This window comes from Pristiophorus japonicus, chromosome 5, assembly GCF_044704955.1.
Source record: "Pristiophorus japonicus isolate sPriJap1 chromosome 5, sPriJap1.hap1, whole genome shotgun sequence".
Classification (NCBI taxonomy): domain Eukaryota; kingdom Metazoa; phylum Chordata; class Chondrichthyes; family Pristiophoridae; genus Pristiophorus; species Pristiophorus japonicus.
This window is the reverse complement of record NC_091981.1, coordinates 182,866,194-182,881,808: the sequence shown is the minus strand read 5'-3', so window position 1 is coordinate 182,881,808 and position 15,615 is coordinate 182,866,194. Positions and strand designations below refer to the sequence as shown.

General features: G+C 44.3%; 1 protein-coding gene across 1 annotated transcript in view; it reads right to left on the bottom strand.

The window, feature by feature from the left end:
* Positions 1-15,615, bottom strand: part of LOC139264540 (ATP-binding cassette sub-family A member 13-like) — a 417,853-nt gene that overhangs the window by 47,971 nt on the left and 354,267 nt on the right. Inside the window, exons 47-48 of the mRNA XM_070881155.1 lie at positions 4,830-4,938; positions 3,205-3,259 (exon numbers count right to left, since the gene is read on the bottom strand). Of these exons, the coding sequence (XP_070737256.1) occupies positions 3,205-3,259; positions 4,830-4,938 (164 nt within the window). The remainder of the gene's footprint in view (positions 1-3,204; positions 3,260-4,829; positions 4,939-15,615) is intronic.

Here is a 15,615-nt window from a genome sequence, read left to right as displayed (position 1 = left end):
TCGCCGGTAAGTGTAGAATCGGTGCCTGGCTGTGAGAATGCTTTCTTTCGGTTTTAGTTGTTCCTGTATGATTGTTACAAGTTCCTCATAGCTCTTGGTGATTGTCTTCTCCGGGGCTAGTAAGTCCCTGATGAGACCGTAGATGGTGGGCCCACAACTGCTAAGCAGGATGATCCTGCGTTTGTTCGGTCGTGTAGCCGATGTGTCCCCATCCAGGTCGTTGGCTATAAAGAAGTGTTCCAATCTTTCCACAAAAATGTCCCAATCTTCCACCTCTGTAAATTGCTGAAAGTTGCTGAGGTTAGACATGTTGAGCATGTAGTTCGTGATCTCGTATTCCCGTCGCCAGTTGTAGTATATGTAGGCACCTTTAGTAATGACTCCACGAGGCAGGGTATGGTACTTAAACTGTGAAGACCTGCAGTCCTTTATTAGCAGCTCCTGAGTGACGACAACAAGCTGTGAGTTCCCTTTTAAACTGAGTTACCTGCCGTGTGCAGGCAACCCTTAGGTCTCCAGCAACAGCACCCTCTAGTGTACCGGTAAGGTGTGTACAGTACAAGGGTACATTCAATGTGGCATAACAGTGTTACAGACATCACACAGTGAACAGGCATGGGTACACAATAGGTAGGATAATGGTTATGTTACTGGACTAGTAATCCAGAGGCCTGGATTAATAATCTAAAGATGCGAGTTTAAATCCCATCCCATCATGTCATACTCACAGAATCAGACCTTTTAGCCAATATCCCAGATTCCGCCATCACCATCCCTGGGTATGTCCTATACCATCGGCAGGACAGAGGTGATGGCCATGGGAGTCCTCAACATTGAGTCCGGACCCAATGAAGTCTCATGGCTTCAGGTCAAGCATGGACAAGGAAACCTTCTGCTATTTACCACCTACTTCCCTTCCTCAGCTGATGACTCAGTACCCCCTTCATGTTGAAGACCATTTGGAAGAAGCACTGAGGGAAGCAAGGGCACAGAATGTACTCTGGGTGGGAGACTTCACTAAGCGTGGCTCGGTAACACCACTACTGACTGAGCTGGCCGAGTCCTGAAGGACATAGCTACCAGACTGAGCCTGCAGCAGGTGGAGAGAACCAACACGAAGGAAAAACATACTTGACCTCATCCTCACCAATCTACCTGTCACAGATGCACCTGTTCAGGACAGCATTGGTAATTGTGACCACCGCACAGTCATTGTGGAGATGGAGTCCTGTCTTCATACTGTGCTAAATGGGATAGATTCAGAACAGATCCAGCAGCTCAAAACTGGGCATTCATGAGGCGCTGTGGACCATCATCAGCAGCAGAATTGTACTCCACCATAATCTGTAACCTCATGGCCAGGCATATCCCTAACTCTACTATTACCTTCAGGCCAGGAGACCAACCCTGGTTCAATGAAGAGTGTAGAAGAGTATGCCAGGAGCAGCACCAGGCGTACCTAAAAATGAGATGCCGGGGAAGCTGCAACACAGGACTACATGCATGCTAAGCAGTGGAAGCAGCATGCTAGAGAAAAAGCTAAGCAATCCCACAATCAACAAATCAGATCAAAGCTCTTCAATCTTACCACATCCAGTCATGAATGGTGGTGGACAATTGAACAACCAACGGGAGGAGGAGGCTCCATGAATATCCCCATCCTCAATGATGGCGGAGCTCAGCATGTCAGTGCAAAAGACAAGACTGAAGTGTTTGCAACCATCTTCAGCCAGAAGTGCCAAGTGGATGATCCATATCAGCCTTCTCCTGACATCTCCGCCATCACAGAAGCCAGGCTTCAGCCAATTTGATTCACTCCATGTGATATCAAGACACGGCTGAGCGCACTGGATACAGTAAAGGTTATGGGCCCCAACAACATCCCGGTTGTTGTGCTGAAGACTTGTGTTCCAGAACTAGCTGCGCCTCTAGCCAAGCTGTTTCAGTACAGCTACAGCACTGGCATTTACCCGACAATGTAGAAAACTACCCAGGTATGATCTGTCCACAAAAAGCAGGACAAATCCAATCCTGCCAATTACCGCCCTATCAGTCTACTCTCAATTAACAGCAAAGTGATGGAAGGTGTCACTAATCAAGCGGCACTTAACATGGCAAGTAATATTCACACCACACAAGTGCCAGACAATGATTATATCCAACAAGAGAGTCTAACCGCCATCCCTTGACATTCAACAGTATTACCATCGCCAAATCCACCACCAACAACATCCTGGATGGCCACCATTGACCAGAAACTTAACTGGACCAGCCACATAAATACAGTGGTTACAAGAACAGGTCAGAGGCTGTGTATTCTGCGGTGAGTGTCTCACCTCCTGACTCCCCAAAGCTTTTCCACCATCTACAAGGCACAAGTCAGGAGTGTGATGGAATACTTTCCACTGGATGAGTGCAGCTCCAACAATACTCAAGAAGCTCGATAACATCCAGGACAAAACAGCCCCATCCACCACCTTAAACATTCACTCCCTCCACCACCGCGCACTTTGATTGCAGTGTGTACTATATACAAAATGCACATCAGCAACACGCTAAGGTTTCTTCGGCATCACCTCCCAAACCCGTGACCTCTACCACCTAGAAGGACAAGGGCAGCAGGTGCCTGGGAACAATATTACCTTCAAGTTACAAACTATCCTGACTTGGAAATATATCGCCGTTCCTTCATCGTCGCGGGGTCAAAATCCTGGAACTCCCTCCCTCACAGTATTGTGGGAGAACCTCACAACGCAGACTGCAGCGGTTCAAGAAGGCAGGTCACCACCACCTTCTCGAGGGCAATTAGGGATGGGCAATAAATGTTGGCCTTGCCAGCGATGCCCACATCCCAGGAGCAAAAAAAAAAATTAGTCCCACTGCCCTGCTCTCAAGGCAAGGGCAAATACTCTCAATAAATGTGGGGATTTTTAATTTACCCAGGAAAATTATCTAAAATATGAGAGCCAGAATAATCAAAAGTGAGATTTGAAAAGACCCAATTAGATAATAGTACCAGCATTAGTAAAATCTCTTATTTACAGGTATCACATGGGCCACTTCTATGATATATGTTCACAATGCCTGCAGCTCATAAATATTAACACTTAGTGACTAACGCATTCATTAGAATGTACTGAACAAATTTTCTTATGTACGATATTTATCTACAGCTTACATTGCAGAGTATTTAATACAACTTACATTTTATCACTATCCGGAAGAGATCCTCGATAAGGATGGCTGTACAGTGTAATTCCTAATAAAGAATAATATTTGTACATAAAATTCACATATACAGATATTTAAGCAACTAAAACATTCAGATCTGAAGATGAATTGATAAATTGAAATAACAGGGTCAAAACTCGAGTCAATATTAGAGCAATGTTTGAAGATTCAACCCTTAGCCAAGCATTTCCATTGAGGGAGAGACAGCAGTAGGCTGCTTGAAAATGGTCCTGAGTTTGTTTCACAGCAGGAATGGTGGAGAAGTAGAATCAGATCAACCTTTGACTCTTAATCATAGAGCAAAGCAAGACCAAAAAATATATAAAATGAGAAATATTTCATATTCTCATAAACAAGGAAATTATTTCTTTATTGATTTTCTCCTCACCCTACTTCTCCAAAAGGCATTAATTCCTTGTTGGGATACCATCCCAAGGCACCCGTCACTCTTCCAGTACTTCCTCCAAAGGACTACTAAGAATGTTAGTATTCAATGATGGTGAATGCTATTTAATTCCAGCAGGGATTGCTGGAGAGTGATCTGGAGTGGGTACTCAGGCTAATTTTCTACACGCTAGCATTGAGATGTTGAGACCATTTATGTGGCCTTTACTGGTATCCAGGTGAAATAATATTCAACATGGGTAAGGGTCAATAAGATATACAGAGTGAGCTCCCAGCCATATCTCTGCTCTGCATAGAGAACTCACCACTGAAGGATAGGCAATTAATGTGTTGCTGCAGCAAATTAAATAGAATGGCCACCAACTGCCTGATAGAGAAAAGTACTGGAAATACAGAGCGACAAAAGGGATGGGGAATCCTGCTTCAATTAATCCTTATAGGGAGGGGCAGGAAGCAGCAGAAGTGGGCATGAGTAGTACACTGCTGGCCTCATCATTGACACTGATTTGCTTTTGCCAACAAAGAATGCCTCCTGCATACAGGCAGTTTTTCAAGAAGGTGGAACTGGGATGGACATTAAGACAGATGGAATGGTCCAGCAAGCCCCATCTTCCCGCCGTCATGTACATGCAGCTGGGTGGGCCAGCAGTGAACTTTGCAGGTCTGTCCTATCGGTCCCATCAGGGGCTGTGGAAGGGCAGGGATTTAGGGAAGGCTTCCCCACTACATTTCCCTACATTGCCTGGTCGAGACCATCTGCAAATGGGTGGTTTTCTTAAGAAAATTTACCTCAAGAGTCAAGAGGTAGGTTTAAGATACACTATTGTGCAATTTACAAAATGATAAACATTTATCACAGGTCAAGCTCTTTAGGTAATTAGCCATTTCCTATCTAGACAAAAATTAATAAAGTGATAGAATACTTACTAATCAACTAAAAAGATGGTATATAAGGCATAATTCTGTGATTTGGTGGCCCCCCACTCCCCAATCTTTTTTTGACAGTGAAGCACCTTCGCAGATTTTTATGTTAAAAGTGCTACATAAATGCAAGTTGTTGTGATAAATAAAACATACTGCAGCAGTTAAATTATTAAACAATAGAAATAGTCCATAGTGCCACCTAACACCTGAGTGGGAATGTATATGTTTCTCCAACATTATCTCTTCAGACATGCTTTTATTTATCATACCATATTGTGTCCAGTCAGTGCCTGGTGGTAGGTTAGCCCAGAGGATGAGGTTATTAAGCTGGTTCAGGTAGGCTGGTTCTGTATGAAAGCCTTTTTGATTGTACCACACCTATAAATAGACCATAAGTAGCAATAATATTACTATACTTTTCACAGATCTGGTTCAATTATTTAGAATACAGAAACAAATTGTTAATTATCATGAATAGAGAAGAAATTCCCAGCCACCTGGTCATGCACCACAAGGTGCTTCTCGTGGCCTTGAATTTCCCTTACCTCACAGTTGCATAGTGTGTCTAAATAAGTGATTAGAAAATCTAAAGATCGGCACAATATGATCTGTAGTAGTCCTATGAAGAGCTTAATTCATGTGCTGAGATTTCCTGCTGTTCCTTAACTTACCAGCACCACCTTGTCTCTAGTCCTTTTGGCACAAACAATGTCACTATGTGCCTGTACTGCTAGTTCAGACATTGTGAAGTATCCTTGCACACTTCCCCCAATTTTCTGTTCATCGATATACCTATAAGAGACTGCCTAATCACCAATAACCTGCATGCTATCAACTTTAAAATTCAGGGTTAATCCTCTCTGTTAAGGGTTTTCCAATTTACAATGCTGCCAGTCAGTTCCCCTCTGAATAAGTTAAATTGTCTGTACAGCAATGCATACAGGATCTGTAATAAAACAGGGGAACTGGAGGCAATCATGTGTTGTGAGGAACCAGGCATAGTAGGGATTACTGAGACACGGCTACAGAAAAATCAGGACTAGGATTTAAACATTACAGGGTATAACAAATTTAGAAAAGTTAGAGAGGGAAAAAGGGGAGGTGAATTAGCTGTACTTATTTGAGATAACATAATGGCAGTAGAAAAAAGTGGTGCATCTATCAGCAAGACAAAAATAGAATCCATATGGATGGAGATAAAATGCAATAAAGGATCAATCACATTGATAGGTGTAGTCTACAGACCATATAATAGTGGAAGGGAGGTGGAGTAAGCAATATGCAGACAATTTAGGGAAATGAGTAAAAAAAACATAGAATAATAATCATGGGGGATTTCAACTACCCCTATATTATTGGACAGAAGAGATAGGTAAAGGGGATAAGGGAATAATTCTACAATGTGTACAGAGCTCCTTTCAAGCCCAATGTGTAAAAAGTCCAACAAGGGATGATTGGCAATTGTATCTAGTAATGGGGAATGAGCAGATAAGAGAAGTAAAAGTAGGGGGACATCTAGGCAATAGTGATCATAATACAATAAGTTTCATGATGATAATTCAGAAGGACATAATTATGACAAAAAAAAGCAGGATAATAGATTGGAGAAAAGCTGATTTTGAGGGGCCAAGAATAGAAACATAGAAACATAGAAATTTACAGTGTAGAAGGAGGCCATTTCAGCCCATCGTGTCCACGCCAGCCAACAAAGAGCTGCACGGCCCTCGGTCAGCAGCCCTGAAGGCTACATATAAACCTATGAACAATGAACAATGGCGGAAAGGTAAAGAGCACCCAGCCCAACCAGTCCGCCCCACACAACTGCGACATTTCTTACACTAAAACATTTTACATTCCATCCCAACCAGAGCCATGTGATCTCCTGGGAGAGGCAAAAAACAGATAAAAACCCCAGGCCAATTGGAAAAAAAAACATCTGGGAAAATTCCTTTCCAACTCATCCAGGCGATCAAAACTATTCCAGGAGATCACCCTGGCCATATTCAATTCTCTGCAGTACTCACCAAAGTATCTGCGCCAACAACACGAGGTCTAATCCCAATTACCAGCTCTAGGTCCGTAACCCTGCAGATTACCACACTTTAAGTGCCCATCCAAGCACCTTTTAAAAGTGATGAGGGTTTCTGCATCCACCACCCTTCCAGGCAGTGAGCTCCAGACCCCCACAACCCTCTGCATGAAGAAGCCCCCCCTGCAAATCCCCTCGGAACCTTCCACCAACCACCTTAAAACTATTCCCCCTCGTAATTGACCCCACCACCAATGGAAATAGGCCCCTGCTATCCAGTATATCCAGATCCCTCAAAATTTTGTACACCTCAATGAGGTCTCCTCTCAACCTCCTCTGTTCCAATGAGACCAAACCCAACCTATCCAATCTGTCCTCATAGCTAAGATTCTCCATTCTGGGCAGCATCCTAGTAAATCTCCTCTGCACCCTCTGTAGTACAATCACGTACTTCCTATAATAGTGACCAGAACTGCACACAGTACTCTAGCTGTAGCCGAACCAGAGTATTATACAATTTAAGCATAACTTCCCTGCTCTTGTATTCTATGCCTTGGCCAATAAAGGCAAGCATTCCTTATGCCTTCTTAACCACCTTATCCACCTGGCCTGCTACTTTCAGGGATTTGTGGACAAGCACTCCAAGGTCCCTTTGTTCATCTACACTATTGTGGCCTACCGCTTAATGTGTATACCCTTTCCTTATTAGCCCTCCCAAAGTGCATTACCTTACACTTCCCTGAATTAAATTCCATTTGCCATTGCTCTGCCCACCTGACCAGTCGATTGATATCCTCCTGCAGTCCATGGCTTTCCTCTTCATTGTCAACCACACAGCCAATTTTAGCGTCATCTGCAAACTTCTTAATCATACTCTCTATATTTAAATCTAAATCATTGATATATACCACAAAAAGCAAGGGACCCAGTACTGAGCCCTATGGAACCCCACTAGAAACATCCTTCCAATCACAAAAACATCCATCAACCATTACCCTTTGCTTCCTACCTCCAAGCCAATTTTGGATCCAACTAGCCATTTTGCCCTGGATCCCATGGGCTTTAACCTTTATGACCAGTCTACCACGTGGGACCTTCTCAAAAGCTTTGCTAAAGTCCATATACACTACATTGTAAGCACTACCCTCTTGGTTACCTCCTCAAAAAATTCAATCAGGTTAGTCAAACACAATCTTCCCTTAACAAATCCATGCTGACTGTCCCTAATTAATCCTTGCCTTTTCAAATGCAGATTTATCCTGTCAAGATTTTTTCCAATAATTTTTCCACCACTGAGGTTAGGCTGACAGGCCTCTAATTACTTGGCCTATCCCTTTCTCTCTTCTTAAACAAGGGTACCACATTAGCAGTCCTCCAGTCCTCCCGCACCATGCCCAGATCCAAAGAGGACTGGAAAATGATGGTCAAGGCCTCTGCCATTTCCTCTTTTACTTCGCTCAAAAGCTTAGTATGCATTTCATCCGGGCCTGGGGACTTATCTGCTTTTAATGCTGCTAAACCCCTTAATACCTCCTCTCACTATATTTATTTCATCCAGAATTTCACACTCATCCTCAATAGCAGTATATGCATTGCCCCTTTCCTTTGTGAAAATAGACGCAAAGTATTCATTAAGAACCATACCAACGTCTTCCGCCTCCACACAAAGATTACCCTCATGATCTCTAATAGACCCTACATTTTCTTTAGTTACCCCCTTGCTCTTAATATATTTGTAGAACATCTTTGGGTTTTCCTTCATTTTACTAACCAAGAATTTTTCATGCTCTCTCTTAGCATTCCTAATATCCTTTTTAATTTTACCTCTTGACTTTCTATATTCCTCCAAAGATTCTATAGTATTTAGCCAATGGTATATGATATAAGCTTCCCTTTTTTTCTTTATCCTCCCCTGTAAGTCCCTAGACATCTAGGGGACTCTAGAATTGTTATTCCCACCCTTTTTCTTTAAGGGCACATGTTTGGCCTGAGCCTTCCGGATCTCCTCCTTGAATGCCTCCCATTGTTCCGACACTGATTTACCCACAAGTAGTTGTTTCCAGTCCACTGTGGCCAAATTACTCCTCAAATTTAGCAAATGTTAGTTTTTCCCCAATTTGGGACTTTTATTTCAGGCCTATCCTTGTCCTTATCCATAACTAATTTGAATCTGACTGAATTATGGTCACTAGCATCCAAGTGTTCTCCCACGAATACCCCTTCAACCTGCCCAGCTTCATTCCTCAAAACTAAATCCAAAACTGCCCCCTCTCATGTTGGGCTTGTTACATACTGACTAAAAAAGTCCTCTTGAATGCATTTTAAGAATTCCGTACCCTCTATACCCTTCACACTATATTTGTCCCAATCAACATTAGGATAGTTAAAATCCCCTACTATTACTACCCTATGGTTTTGGACTTCACAGCAAATTGCCTACATATTTGCTCCTCTATCTCCCTCCCACTGTTTATGGGGGCTGTAATACACGCCCAGCAGTGTGATCGCCCCTTTTTTATTTTTCAATTCGACCCATATGGCCTCATTTGATGATCCCTCCAACATACCATCCCTCCTCACCGCTGTAATAGTTTCATTAATCAATCAGAATAGAACGTGGGAAAATAAACGAGCAACAATGTTGGCAAAAAATTCGTGGACCAGCAATGGGAAACATTTAAAATAGTGTTTAGCAGAGTGCAGGAACAATATATTCCGCTAAAAGGAAAGAACAAACTAAACACTAATGCGACTCAATGGATGAATAAAGCCGTAAGCGAACAATTGAAGGTAAGGAAAGAGGCATACATTAAATACATAGACAGCAGGGGAGTGCATGATAAGGGAGAATTCAAAGCGATTAGGAGAGAAGTTTAAAAAACTATTAGGAATGCAAAGAAGAACTTTGAAATTAAATTATCAAGGAACATAAAACAAAATAGTAAAATATTTTACAGGCACATCAATAAAAAAAGGAAGGTTGGGATGGGAATAGGGCCATTAAGGGATAGACGGGATAATACCACAGGTAACGATAGAGAGATGGCAGAAATATTAAAGAATTATTTTGCTTCAGTACTTACCAGGGGGATAGTTCAGGTGGACATGACATTGGTTGATGAGATTAGTAATAAGATGAATGCATTTAAAACAAAAAGAGGGGCTATATTAAATAAACTAATCAAATTCAAAGAAGAAAAACCACTGGTCCAGATGGATTGCATCCATGCATTTTAAAAGAATTTAGGGAAGAGATAACAGAAGCATTACCACACATATTTAATAGAAAAAGATGTAGTGACAGAGGAATGACGGATATCGAACGTAATACCTATATTTAAGAAAGGTGATAGAACATGTCTAAGGAATTATAGACCAGTCAGCTTATCATCGGTGGTAGGAAAATAATGAAATCCCTACTAAAGGAGAAAATAGAAGAACATCTAGAAACTAAAAATGTAGTATTGAATAATCAGCATGGATTTCAAAAGGGAAAGTTTTGCTTGACCAACCTCATTGATTGTTTTGAAGAGGTAACAGAGAGAGTAGACAATGGTAATGCAGTATATGTAATTTATATAGATGTTAAAAAGACTTTCGATAAGATACCCCATAATAGACTGATGAACAAGGTCAGAGAATGCAGAGTCAGGGGACAAGTTGCAGAATGGATAGCTAGCTGGCTTCAAGACAGAAAGCAGAGTAGGAATAAAAGGTAGCTATTCACATTGGCAGAAAGTAGGTAGTGGTGTTCCACAAGGGTCAGTGCTGGGACCACTATTGTTCACAATTTATATTAATGATTTGGACCTTGGAATCAAAAACACAATTTCTAAATTTGCAATTGACAGCAAATTGGGGGGGGGGGGGGATAGTCAATACTGAGGAGGACTACAACAAATTACAGATGACATTAATAAACTTGCAGAATGGGCATATAATTGCCAATTGAAGTTCAACACAGATAAATGTGAAGGATTCCCTTTTGTTCGGAAGAATAGGGAGATCACTTATTATTTGGAGGATGTGAGTCTAGGTGGGGTAGAGGAACAAAGGGATCTCGAAGTACAAATACACAAGTCACTAAAAGTTGTGACACAAGTTAACAAGGCCGTAAGAAAAGCAAACCAACCCACTAGGGTTTATTTCAAGAGGAATAGAATTGAAAAGTAGGGAAGTTATGTTAAACCTGTATCGAACCATGGCTAGGCCACAGTACTGTGTACATTTCTGGTTGCCATATTATAAAAAGAATATAGAGGCACTGGAGAGAGTTCACAGATGATTTACAAGGACGATGCCAGAAATACAAAGGTATACATATCAGAAAAGGATGAACAGGTTGGGTCTCTTTTCTCATGAAAAATGGCTGAGAAGTGTCCTAATAGGGGCCTTTAAAATTATAAAAGGTTTTGATAGAGTAGACAAGAAAGACTGTTTCCACTTGTGGGGAAGAGCATAACTAGAGGCCATCAATATAAGACAGTCACCAAGAAATCCAATAGGGAATTCAGAAGAAACTTCTTTACCCAGAGAGTGGTGAGAATGTGGAACTCTCTATCACAGGGAGTGGTTGAAGCGAATAGTACAGATGCATTTAAGGGGAGGCTACACAGGAATATGAGGGAGAAGGGAATAGAAGGTTATGCTGATAGATTTAGATGAGGAAAGCCGAAAGGAGGCTCGAGTGGAGCATAAATGCTGGCATGGACTGATTGGACCGAATGGCTTGTTTCTGTGCTGTATATCCTATGTAATCCTATGAATTCCTTCATAAGCACAAAGAGACAGACTTTTATCCTTGTCTGCAGTTATGTTGCAGGAAAAAATGATGCCTAAATTCAGGGATAGATGGTCCACAGGAGCAGACTTGGTTAATTTTCAAGATTTGATCACCTATGAGGAGGAGGCACTGACCATTTTGCATAAGCCACTAGCAGAAGGCTTTGAAGATGGAGAAGTTGAACAACAATGTGGCAGCTACATGATTGTGGCTAGTTGATGCCTTTCTTCCTTCTGAGGTCTTAAAAGGCATAGTTTCTCCTCAGCAAACCTATTGTCATTGTATGCCACACCTGATGATTCAGTGGTGATCACTGTTCTATTGTCACATACCAATATCTCATACTCTGTCATCATGCAACCCATTCCCAGTCAGATGTGCCTGATGCAATAGAGGAGGTGGTGCTAATCTGCAGCCTGCCCAATCACACCACCCATCCCATGATTAATTCCATTACTTCCAACACTAACGCAGGATAAGCAAGCAGGGTCATCAGAATAGTGATCAGAAAGTGGTGTGAGATACAAGCAACAAGTGGTTGAGAGGAAGGAGAGTTGATGAAGAAGATGATGTCTTTCATTGAAGGATCTAACAATTTCTGGTCCTGGCTGAGGAGCTACAGGACATAGATCTCACTGGTCCTACTTTCAAATGGAGCATTGCACCCATTTACAGGCATTCTGGATTGTCTCTCAGAATCATCATCATAGACAGTCCCTCAGGGTCGAGGATGACTTGCTTCCACACTAAAAATGAGTACTCAAGTGACAGATGAACTCATTTTAAGCGGTGGAAGTTGCCTGTGCGTGAATTCTTTTAACGTCTTTTAATGTCTCTCAGAATGTGCTGCATCTGACACCCCGATTTCAGGTGTCCGCTACCAGCATGAGCAGCACCATTAAGGATGGGTTCTTCTCATTGCAGCATTCCTTAGAGATGTAACAACTCCAGGAAGGCTTGCAGAGATCATCCCTATGGCAAAGGTCTCTGAAACAGTATCAGCTTACTCATATCAGCCATGCACTGCATTGCCAGATTTGAGGTCCTGGTCTTCAAACACTCTCTCAGGTGACCGAAGGCTGCGCTGGCACACTGAAGGTTGTTTTGAACCTCGTCACTGATGTCTGCCCTTGCTGATCGTAGGCTCCCGAGGTATGGAAAATGGTCCATGTTGTCCAAGGCCACGCCGTGGATATTGATGACCGGGGGGCAGTGCTGTGTGGCAGGATCAAGTTGGTGGAGGACCTTTGTCTTACGTATGTTTAATGTAAGGCCTGTAGGGGAGGACGAAAACCCCCTCATTTTACCCAGAAGGAAAAGGGCTGTGGGATCTGTCTGTGCTACAATGTGAAATTGAAACTGAGACGGTTTGACCTTGGCAAAGCAGTGATTGGACGGGGGAGGACACCGGAGGGCCAATGGTGGGACAGAGTCAGCCAGAAGCATGGGGCTTTCAAGCCAATGGGAGAGCACTTGCTCGAAAACTGTGGGACTGACTCATCGCCATTATCGGGCTATTGTCTTCCCCATGTTTACACGATGGAAGGAAATTACGCAGACCTTCAGAAAACTAGGGAACCCAAAATAACCCAAGGGCCTACACAATGGCTACAGGAGGCCAACCCAATCAACACCCACTCAAACCTTGAGTAGGTTAACATCAGTGGAAAAAAACCTGCAATAATCTAAAACTGCTGCATCTTTCAAAATCACGAAGCCCACCAATGGGAAGGATCGATTTCAGCAGGAGAGGCGGACTGGATAATCTGGCTATAAAAAGGGGTTTCTGACGCATTGTGTGTGGTTCCCTGCTCTCGTGATCCAACAACCAGCAAGCCTCTCGACACTGAAGGAAAACCAGTGTCCGAAGACACCGAAGATAGAAGAAACAAACCACCAGACTGCAGAAGGCACAGTAGTGAGTATAACCTCTGGTCCCCGGAACTCCCAACTCAGTTAGGCCAGGAAAGGTGGGAGGTTGGGTATTGTACTGCTAAACTTGTGTAAACATTTTCGTTGTGTCCATTTAGTGGGATTTAGGGGGATTGTTTTGTTGGTGTATTGCTGTTTGTTGAGATACACCTTGTCAAATAAATTGGAAGCCTAAGTTCCTCTTGGAATCACCTTGTCTCAGTTCTATTGTATTACATCTCCTGATTCTGAGTCTTATGTCAGAACAGTGTAAGGGAAGCTAGGAGCGCCTCGAAAACGCTCAACTGTGTGTCACAGGCTAGGGAAGAAGGGGTTAGGAGTGTTTGACACTCACAGGTGCCTCACAGGCTAGGCATAAGCTATGGGGACGCACGAGTCTCAAAACCCCCTTTATAAGCTGTGGACACAGTCTCTCCAGGGGTGCTGTTGCAGCACTCAGGGTATCTCACAGGCCAGGCATAAGCTGTGAGGGCAGAAGCCCAGAGAGAGACACCCAAGGCACAACAACACTCCCCGAGAACCCCTTACAGAACATGGTGACTGTGGCAGGACATAAGCAAACAGGAGATGTTAATATAACAGATGAGGTGATAAGAGAGGAAACTAAAATGGAGGAGAAAATTTCCTCATACATTTTTGGCAAGGTGAACCTCACCAAACCTTGGGTGCAAGCCCTCACTTGGGCAGAGCGCCCAGTGGATGCTGCTGCCCAGTGGACAGCAGGGAAGGACCACAACCGCAGGGTGGAAAAGGCCATCTGGCTTATCTGTTTCACCCGCCAAGTCTGAAAGCTCGACCAGCGGGTGAAGGACTTGGAACAGAGTCTTCAGAAATCAGAGGAGCTCTCTGCTATCCGGGCTGCGGTTGGGGACAACCTGCTGGCCGAATTAGCAGAGGAGCAGCAAGGGATCGGCAGTTGGAGGAGGCCTTCCGAAATAGCCGGGACTATCTTCAGTGTCAGGTCACTGAGGCCAAGGGTAGTGAGGGGTCCCTCCGGGAACAGAACTCTCGGTACACCCAGAAAATTTGGGAACTAGAGAATAAGTTAAAAGACGTACAGTCAGCCTATAAAGTGGCCAGTAGCAGTGAGTTTGCAGATCATGGTCCCTGCCAGGAGAGGATTAAAACTCTCACCCACGCTCTATCCCAGGCAAAGGGGATGGTCGCCCTGATAGGACCTGGAGGGTCCACAGGGGACAAAGGAGAGTATTGGGGGATAGAGGAGAATCCAAAGGCAAGAGACACCCGACCACCTCCTGAGGCACTGGTGGTTTGTCCTGTGGGGTACCAGGAGGAGCGGGGCATGCAGGTAGTAGCATACCCAAGGCTGGGGGCAGGACCAATGTGTCCCGCTCGGCAGCAGGGATGTGAGGCTCCTGCCGAGGGTCAGTTAAGGGCTGGATCAGGTGACCAGGCACTGTCTGCTGCACCGGGTATGGTGGGACAGCCGGAGGTAGAGGGACCAGCGCAGAAAGATCCTGAACCAGGGCGGATGTGCCCGGTCAGGCAGCGCAAGTACGGTCCTCCACAGGGAGGTGGCCAAGGTCAGGGAGCGCTGGAGAGTGACTTTATTATTCCCCATGGAGTTCAATCACTCAGGACCATGGTGGCCCATTTGGCCAAACTCACTCGCAGCGGGGACCTGTCTATCCAATTCATGGAGGTGATGCAGGCAGGGGAAATTAATGGGTGCGACGAGGAAGAGACAGCCAAGCTCTGCTCTTCTCTCTGGACAGCAAATTTTACCAGGCCCTACTGGCAGAATGCCGGACGGGGCAGCGCACATTTACTGAGGTCCAGAGGGCCGTCCTTGAGGCTATGGGCTTCGATGACGGCAGTCCTTTCGAACGGGTCGAAAGGACAAGGCAGCTCGCAGGGGAAACCCCACAGGCGTTTGCAGACAGACTGTGGGTGGCATACCACGCAGCCTGTGGGGAGCTCCTCGACTGGGTGAATCTTTCCGCGGTATAGACTGGCCGCTGGCTGAGGATGCTGGTGGCAAACTGCTTGCCCCGGCTCAAAGCCAGGGCAGAACTGTGGTTCGATTCCTGGGACCCCAACCTCACCGAGGAAGCAGTGGTCAGGCAACTGGCACTGGTCCAACGGAATGGAGGAGGGGAGGAGGAGAAAACCTCCAAAGGTCGGGTAAATGAAGTAAAACCCAACTCGATTCCCAAAAAGGGAATGGCACCAGGAAGGTGGCCGCTCAATTGATAAGGAGGGAGTGTGCTACGGGTGCGGGAAAGCTGGGCATTTTAAAAGGGATTGCAGGAGCCCAGTAAAGAGATATGGGGGGAGAAGTCCTTCAGGA